We start from the raw sequence: 9,887 nt of genomic DNA on the forward strand, positions 1-9,887 counted from the left end.
TTAGCCAGGACAAATGACTGTGCATATTTTAGATAAATGACGACAATTATTATTTTTAAATGTCAATTTTTTTTTTTGTAGTTTTAATAAATGTTTTGTTAAATAAAAAGTATAGTATACAGCTTTATTCTGTTTTTTTTGGCACATTAAAATTATGTGGTTAAGAAATAATTATTATTTATGTTTGGTGTGGTCAGAGATACATTTGGTAAATCCTCAATTTTGAACTCTGGAAAGTGATGTGAAATAAAAACTAATTGTAATTCGACACTAACTATGACCCATTTGTTTATGCTCATTGAGCAAGCTCACAAGACACAAAAAGTTAAATGAATAAGGAGGCATGTGGGCATAACAAAATGTGATTTTAGCATGTCAAAGTCATATTTATGCATATTAAATGTATTTTCCCAACAACAGAATTGTGGCTAGTGAAAATGCTGAGTGGCTAATGTTGGAAATCTACTAGCCATAGTGGCTGGTGATCAAAAAAGTTTATGTCAAGCCCTGCTTATATATCACATAGCTGGAGAAACTTGACATGGAGAAGTTGAAATATATCTTATATAAGAGATACAAATATTTATTTCAACTTCTCCATTTCAGGTTTCTCTAGCTATGTGATATATTGTTTCTCCCAATATAGCAGTCATTTTGGTAAATTTTTATTAACCATATTTTTATAATTTTGCTGACTTTTGTTTACTGATTGTAGTTACATAATTCTTGTTAAATTTGTCTGTCATGAAGATTTACTTATTAATTTGGTTAAGTACGCTTTTAACAACGTTTTAAATACCTAATAAACAGTATTTCACCTCATACATGATTGAGATGTTTACCAACGGAAGATGAGAATGTTTGTTATTTGAAGACTTAATAAAAGTATAGTGAGGAAAAGTTAAATTGGCGCTTTTTTTCCCACCATCCGTTGCTCCCGTCGTCGTGATGACGTCAGCACTGACGTGTTCATTCAGCGTCGAGTCTTCAGAGCTGAGGTGAGTCGGTCACGCTATTTCTCGTGTTTACACAACAATAAAACACTTTTAAAACACTTATTAAAGCGACAATCTGCGACTAGTTTCTGCATTGAGTTCACCTCTATCTGTGTGTCTGCTGACCAAAACAATACAGCAGGCGGTGAGTAGCTCTGAGAGGACAATATGAGGTGAGTTTGTGTTTTTCTTTGTGAACCGTTTTTTAACTTTTGTAATGTCATGAAATATTATGTTGTGAATGTATTTGGGAATTTCATATTGCAGATATATTGTTTGCCACTGAAAATGTTAAATTGTTTATTTGTTTGCCCGCATTTAAAGGTTTTTTTCTGTAAAAGGTTTGTACGTTTTACATACCATGTTTACATGAACGTGGTTAGCAAAGGTGTTGTAGATGCTAAGTGTTTAAACTATAGATTTCTAAAAAAAAGTTAATAAGCTAAACCACAATATAAAATACCGTTAACTTAATTAAACAAACATTACTTAAAAATATGGCTGGATATAATTCCATTATTTTTATATGAAGTAAACACGTTTCATGAGATATTCATCTAGTATTGCCAAGAAAAGTTCGTATTATTATATAATATTTATCATATGTTAATATTAAAAATCTTATCTAAACTGTATTGTTTATTTGTGGTTTTATTGTATGTACTTTTAAATGAACTAATTAAATAGTCTTTGTTTTTGACATGGTGTCAAATGAAAATATGAAATATTTGTCTTGAGATCTACAAATTAGGTTAATTTTATTAAGTTTTAGAGCAACTTGAGAAAATTATGTGATCATCTATTGTATTACCTACAAGATAAATAACTATGAACAAGATAACTGTCATGATATTGTTTGTTTTATGAGAGTAAATGAATAAGAGTTTTCTGTTTTCTCTTTTGCAGCTCGTCCTCCTTCAGTTCAACTGTAAATACTGGATTATTCCCATCAGTCTACTAGTGAAGACGAGCATCAGACCATCAGGAAGAAGAGAAATCTGCAAAGACAGAGTTTATTGAAGGACAGTGAGAAGATGAGTGATCCAGAACCCTGCAGAATTAAACAGGAAGAGACTGAAGAACTAATAGGTTTGTGTTTAAATAAATTTGTATGTATATATATATATATATATATGTGTTTGTATTGTAGATACTAAACTTTTTATTTGCACACATGCTTTTAAATTACATTTTACAGTTCACACACATCTATTTTTAGTTGCAATTGCTTCTGGTTTTGATCCTTGTTAGAGCAGCATCTGCCATTAGCAAACTGTTACAAACTAGCCTCTTCATTTAACTTATTGGCTTAATTTTCAGATGTAATGGTGAAGGAGGAGAGTGAAGAACTGAATGAAGATGAGGAGAAACATCAGGTCAAAAGTGAAGAAGAAACTCAATCAGAGACTGAACATTTATCTTCTCTACAAACATACACAAACAACAATTACAGTAAGTACCTCTAAAGATCGAGCCCTTCAGGTCATATTATTTAGGATAGTTATGGAATCCAATTGTTGCCTACCGCCGTTGAAATTTGAATGAATTTACTGTCATTTAAAATTAATAAAGTGGCCGGTGAGTGTATTAAAAGACTATAGAATACACAAGACATGTCACTCGTATATATTCAATGGGTAAATGTGTAACGGTCAATATGGTGAAAAAAGCCCCGCCTACTAGTACAGAAGCCAATCATCGATCGTTATGTGGCGAATAAAGCCCGGCTTCTAGTACAGGAGCCAATCATCAATCGCTATATGGCGAATAAAGCCCGCCATCTAGTACAGGAGCCAATCATCGATCTCTATAAACTGACGAAACTGGGGGAGGGGGTAAAGTCTAGATTGGATACATGGTCGGCCGGAAGTGCGATATGCACATCAATATAGCAGAATTTTTTTATGACACTGTATAACAATAATTAATATTTTTACAGTACTGTGACGGTTTGGTTTACGGTTGGGGTGGGGGTGGGTGTTATAAAAATACAATTAATTAGGTAATTTAAAATATAGCATAAATAATACTTGGTAAAACTACTGTTTTTACAGTGCTGTGATGGTTGGGTTTAGGGTTGGGTGGGGGTAGACGTTAATAAAATACAATAAACGGGAAATTTAATAAATAACATAAATGATTCTCGTTAACTTCCAGCCGCAACCATATGCGATCTAGCAACAACCGGGGGAGGGGCTCAGACCAGACTTGAGTTTCTGCAGATTTTGTGTGATTTGGATATTTAGAAATGAAACTAAAAACACAGTTGTTGTTTAATTTAATTGGTGATCCCTAATATGAAATTCAATGGTAAGCTTGGCAAGTGGTTTCGGAGCATACTGCCCGAGAGGTGTTTCAAAGATGGCCGCCGAGTGAAATTACTTGCCTTAAAAGGACTTTGTTGTATTGCTAGACAATCGTTCTTTTCAAACCTTATAAACAGCATCTTAAATAACCCTCTTTGCAACAGTAGAAAGACTCTCAAACTCACCCAGTAGGATTCCCTTTGAGCTTCTCACTGAAAGCAAATGCAATGAGTTTTCTCATTCCTTAACTGATGAGATCAATAATATCAGAAAAGCATTCAGCTCATCCAATCAGCCAAGTTGTGCTCATCTACAACTCAAGAAATCAGACATTTTGTCTGGTTTCCAGGCAATTGATGCTAAAATCTTGAAAGAGATTGTGCAAATCATGAGAAAATCAACCTGCAGTCTTGACACACTCCCTACATCATTCCTCAAAACGGTATCTAGAAATGGATCTCCTAGAAGTGGTTAGCACTGTCCCCTCACAGCAAGAATGTCACTGGTTTGAGTGCTGGCAGGGTCAGTTGGCACTTCTGTGTGGAGTTGTCATGTTCTTCCCGGTTTCCTCTGGGAGCTCCGGTTTCCACCACAGTCCATAGACATGTCCTGTAGGAGAACTGAATAAACTAAATTGGCTGTAGTGTATAGGTGTGAATATGTGTGTTTCGCAGTGCTGGGTTGCAGCTGGAAGGGCTTCCGCTGTGTAAAACACATGCTGGATAAGATGGTGGTTCATTCTGCTGTGGCGACCCCTGATGAATAAAGGGACTAAGCCAAAAGAAAATTAATGAATGAATTGACCATCGATTGAAAGGGTCACTGACAATCATTGATTAATCATTTGCATCCCAACTTGACATTTTTCCTTTTTTTCTTTTCTTTATTTAATTTTCAGACCTGATGGTGAAGAAAGAGGAAAGTGAAGAACTGTGTGAAGACAAGGTCCTTCGTAGCGTTCATACAGAAGTGAAGTCAAATTCATGCTCTTTGTGTGGAAAGAGTTTTAAACAGCTGTCACATTTAAAACAACACCAGAAGATTCACACTGGAGAGAGACCGTACAGCTGTGATCAATGTGGGAAGAGCTTCAATCGATCATACACCCTTAATCGACACATGAAGATCCACACTGGAGAGAAAACACACAGATGTGATCAATGCGGAAAAACATTTTTGAGGCCTTCAGAGGTGAAGAAACATCTTAGAGTTCATACAAAGGAGAAGCCTTATTCATGTTCTGAGTGTGGAAAGAGTTTTAGACATCAGTCACTTTTAATAGCACATCAGAAGATCCACACTGGTGTTAAAGAGCATGTGTGCTTTGAGTGTGGGAATAGTTTTATTACAGCTCGACAATTGAAACGACACCAGATTATCCACACTGGAGAGAGACCTTACCAGTGTTCACACTGTGACAAGGGCTTCATTCGGTTACAAAACCTAAAAACACATCAGAGGATCCACACTGGAGAGAAACCTTACAAGTGTTCACACTGCGACAAGAGATTTAGTCAGTTACACACTCGGAAAAACCATGAGAGGATTCACACTAGAGAGAAAACGTTAACATGTACTCAGTGTGGAAAGAGTTTCACAAAATCACCACACCTTTATCGGCACATGAGGATCCACACTGGAGAGAAACCACACAAATGTGATCACTGCAGCAAAACATTTTTGAGGCCTTCAGAGCTGAAGAAACATCTTAGAGTTCATACAAATGAGAGGCCTTATCCATGTTCTGAGTGTGGAAAGAGTTTTAGACATCAGTCACATTTAAAAGAACATCTGAAGATCCACACTGGTGTTAAAGAGCATGTGTGCTTTGAGTGTGGGAAGAGTTTTATTAGAGCTCGACACTTGAAACTTCACCAGATGGTCCACACTGGAGAGAAACCTTACAAGTGTTCACAATGCGACAAGACATTCAGTCAGTTTCAAAACCTGAAAACACATCAGAGGATTCACACTGGAGAGAAGCTGTACACATGTACTCAGTGTGGAAAGAGTTTCACAAAATCACCACACCTTCATCGGCACATGAGGATCCACACTGGAGAGAAAACATAAATGTGATCAATGCAGCAAAACATTTTTGAAGGCTTCAGCGCTGTAGTAACATCTTAAGAGTTCATACAAAGGAGAAGCCTTATCCATGTTCTTTAGCTCCATCAGAATCTTGCTCAGCCCCCCAAGAATTTCCTAATGATTTTCCTATTTTAAGAGATAACAATCAGTTTTCGTGTAAAAACCTTAATCAGCCTCAAGTCCCTGGTGTACTTTAAAGGGGTGGTCCCCTACGATATCATATTAAAGCTTTAGCTGATGTGTAATGTAGCTGTGTGAACATAAACAACATCTCTGAATGAAATACGCTCAATACAAAGGGAGACATTGGCTTTTACAGAGTTAGCTTAGCAAAGCCTACAACGAACGAAGTTTGGGGACTTCAAAGAAATACATCCGGGTTAATGAGATTACAAACACTTCAGGTTACGCGCATTCACCACACGCAGCAAAGGGGCGTGGCCAGATGCGCTGTAATGTTATAGCACAGAAAGCTAAAATGCCGTCCTAATGCTGCTATTTCCACAGAACTACTTCTGTTTTTGTATTTGGGCTTCCAAAGGACACGACACAAAGAGAGAAGTGCTTACAATTTAATTTTAATTATGTTCCTGATAATTATAATAAAGATGTAGCTCTAGCATTTGACAAAGGAGAACTTCCAGATATAGCTCTAGCATTTGACAAAGGAGAACTTCCAGAATCTCTCCCAGTTCAGTGCTGGATTTGGCTAAAGCTCCTCAGAAAAGGAGCAACTCCAACTATAACAGAAGAAGCTGTGGATTGTTAGTCACAACCTGTAAGTGTTTTATTTGTTAAAATTGATTAACTACATGCACAGTTTCTAGCGTTAACAGTATGTTGTAGCGAGGATGTAAACAAGGATGTAAACAATGGGAAATGCTGTCTGGCACCATTAACATTTTAGCTACAAATTCATATTCATCAGTCAAACTGCTGTAAACACCCACATTATTTAGCAGCGCTGCAGTGTCTCTCTATGCGGATGCTTTCCCTGCGTTCTACATCTCAAATAACAAACTCGCGAAAGATATGAGAATGTTTCAGATTATTTACACATGCTTATAACCCCAATATATGTGAAAGACACTTGTCAGCTGTTATTTTAGAGAGCAGGCGTGAGGTTCAGCTGTGTTCCGTTCAGCAAACGGGAGGGAGCCCCGGGCTCGAGGATCTTATGAGGTCAGAAGCATTCCAAACAAGCTTTATAAGCAATCATCAGCTAAGTGTGAACTCTTGAAACCCCTTTGAGCTGCCATTGGTCTGTGGTGATTCTGCAGTCAGTGGGTCTGTTCAGGAGCTCCGGCTTCTTTGGCGTGCGATTCCACTAAGGTCATAAAGGAAATACAGTGTATAAATAATGTAGTGAGGGGTTTTACAGGCTTAAAACATCTATAATAATTGTAAAGATAGAAAGCTCTCTCATACATTTTCAAATGTATTTTTGTTTTTAAAATGAAGGATGAAAAATAACTTGATCTGAAGAAAACTGTGGCCTCAAGGACAAAGAAACTTCATCTAACTCTGATGGCCCACCCTGACATTTGGACCAGCCTTCTGAACTCCAATTTTGACGATTTTTTTAATTATGTTTTACTCATATCTGTATTTGATAAAAATGTTGGCATTAAAACTATTTAATTCCTCGTATTCATTAAAGTAACCTAATTATTTGTTAAATCCACCAACCAACAGAATGGTACATTGTATAATGTTTTGTTGTGATCGAGCAACAGAATAATAAAAAAAAATGCAAAAATGGCCAGAACAGTACAACCTAAATCAGAAGTTGGGACAGAGATGGGAAATGCAAATAAAAAATAGTGACTTCTAAATTTACTTTGACTTGTATATCATTGCAGACAATACAACAAACATTATTTAATGTAATGTCCTCATGATTTTTAATACAATTTTGATTCTTGAAACACATTTCAAAAAAGTTGGACCAGTAAAGCATTTACCACTTTGTAATGTTGCCATTCCTTTTCAAGAGTGATGAAGTGCTTCAGGTGTAATTACGTCCCATTCTTCCTGGAAACAAGTCTTAAGGTGGCCAACAGTACGATGTCTTCGTTGTCACATTTTGTGCTTAAAAATGTGCCACACATTCTCTATGAGAGACAGGTCAGGACTGCAGACAGGCCAGTCAAGTACCTGTATCCTCTTCCTCCACAGCCAGGACTTTGTAATGTGAGCTGAATGTGGTTTTGCATTGTCTTGTTGAAATATGCATGGAAAAGAAAGTAGCATATTGTGCTTCAAAACCTCTATGTACTTTTCAGCATTAATGGTGCATTACAGAAGTGCAAGTTACCTTTGCCAAGGGCACTGACACAACCTGACAGACCTTGGCTTTTAGATTTGTTGCTGGTAACAGTTTAGATTATAGTTTTCTTCTTCGGTCTGGAGCACACAGCGTCCATTCTCCACAAAAGATATCTGAATATAGTCATAACTTTTCTTTGAATTATGCCTAAAATCTACAACAGTATGGGTAGTCACATTCAGATCAGCTCATAGATGATTATTGTCACCAAATCACCAAAGATTATTGTCTGGAGGTTTTATTATTGTAGGGCTTTATCAGTTTGCCTCATGATATAACTTATATAATTATGCAAAATATCAAAATACAAGGTTTGTTTCGTGTGGTATAATGTTGAATTCTCTTATACATCTTCATCACCTGTACTCATGTTCAGTCTTTTATTAAAATGGTGTTTATGAAGTATATGAAGTAGGCATGGGACGATAACCATTTTCAAGGTATACCGCGGTTTAGAAAAGTCAAGGTTTTAAAACCGGCAAAATTTTTAATAAAACCACTCCTAAGGTTATGTGTATGGTTTTTTTAATTTAGATTTTTTTATTTATTTATTTTTTTGGACAACAGTATCTCCAGCAGAAAAGATGTCCAAATGTGCAGTTTAAATGGTAAAGAAATCTGTGTTTCTGAAACACGAAGACAGCAAAGGTCAATAGTTTATTTGAGTTATTTAGACTGATATGTTTACTGCTCCAAAATATTTTAAATGTTTGCCAAAATCAAATTTATTGTGTTCAAAGGGGAATTTTTTTTTGCAGTAATCACAATACTGTGATACAGCGAAACCGTAATATTTTTATTTAAGGTTATTATACTGTCAGAATCTTATACTGGCCCATGCCGGGGTTTGGGTGGTTCGAAAGAACTACTCCTTCCATCCCCCCCCCCCCCCCCCCCCCCCCCCCCCCCCCCTTAGTCTTGAGAGAACAAAAATTTACCAATGAAAAGGTCCAAAGCAGCCTATTAAAGTTAATTTTAATACTAATTAGGCTGTGTATAAAATCCAAAATCAAACAATGTTCTCAGGGGTAGCTTAAATAATGTGTCGGTGCTCTTTGTGTAAGGGATTTATCAGAATAAACATCAAATCAAAATCAGTCCAAGGCACTCACAAAATGTGGAAAAAATAATAAGCCGTTATTGACATGGCTGATCCTTAAAACTGCGGCTACATCAGGTTACCCTGATGAAGTCAAGCGTTATCAAAACGTGTAGGCGGAGTTTTAAGAAATAGCCCTGTCAGTAAAGGCTTTTTATTATTTTTTTCCACATTTTTCGAGTTCCAAAGACTTTTGCTGTTTAAACTAATTAGGCTGTTGTTGTTAGATGAATTTTCAAGAGAGGCTAGAAGAAAATCGTGAAGCTCTTTTTTTATATTTGCTTTATTATAAATCTTTAGAAAATATTTTGGTACATCAAAAATGGAGGATACAACAAGCTAATCCAGCTAAAAATTGTCTTTAAATTGCCACTTATTGTAGTATTTAAGCATCATAATTATATAGAAAATGAAGTAAATAACTGCAAAAACGTCCACATTTTGAGAAAAAAATAACCACCCATTTCACAAGGCTGCGGGCCTGTTGTTGAATAAATTTCTCGAGCTCTGTGATAAGTTTTTCCCATTATAGCTGTAATTTTTTGGTCATTTTTTATTAATCATATTTATATCTCGCTAACTTTTGTTTAGTTACGTAATGCTTTACTTGTTAAATTTGTCCGCCATGAAAATTCGCTGTTTAAGTTTAAGTGCCCTTTTAACTGTCATGAGTGCCTAATAAACAGTATTTCACCTCATACATGATTAAGATGTTTACCAATGGAAGATGAGAATGTTTCTTATCTGAATATTTAATAAAAGTATAGTGAGGGGAAAGTTAAATTGGCGCTTTTTTTTCAACCCTCCGTTGCTCCCGCTTCGCTGTGATGACATCATCACTGACGCGTTCATTCAGCGTCGAGTCTTCAGAGCTGAGGTGAGTCGTTGACGCTTTTTCTCGTGTTTACACAACAATAAAACACACTTTACAGTTTATTAAAGCGACAATCTGCGACTAGTTTCTGCATTGAGTTCACCTCTATCTGTGTGTCTGCTGACCAAAACAACAGCAGGCAGAGAGGAGCTCTGAGGGAAATATCAGTGAATTTGTGTTTTCTTTGTTGGCG

General features: G+C 36.3%; 2 protein-coding genes across 2 annotated transcripts in view; both read left to right on the plus strand.

The window, feature by feature from the left end:
• Positions 1 to 9,887, plus strand: part of LOC130215599 (zinc finger protein OZF-like) — a 226,606-nt gene that overhangs the window by 19,758 nt on the left and 196,961 nt on the right. The gene's annotated exons all lie outside the window — the stretch shown is intronic.
• On the plus strand, positions 1,923 to 7,051 carry LOC130215596 (zinc finger protein 501-like). Its single transcript, XM_056447440.1, has 3 exons — positions 1,923 to 2,084; positions 2,316 to 2,447; positions 4,200 to 7,051. The coding sequence occupies exons 1-3, from the start codon at positions 2,030 to 2,032 to the stop codon at positions 5,372 to 5,374; spliced, it is 1,362 nt and encodes a 453-aa protein (XP_056303415.1). The 5' UTR covers positions 1,923 to 2,029; the 3' UTR covers positions 5,375 to 7,051.

This window comes from Danio aesculapii, chromosome 22 (assembly GCF_903798145.1).
Source record: "Danio aesculapii chromosome 22, fDanAes4.1, whole genome shotgun sequence".
NCBI classification, from domain to species: Eukaryota; Metazoa; Chordata; class Actinopteri; order Cypriniformes; family Danionidae; genus Danio; species Danio aesculapii.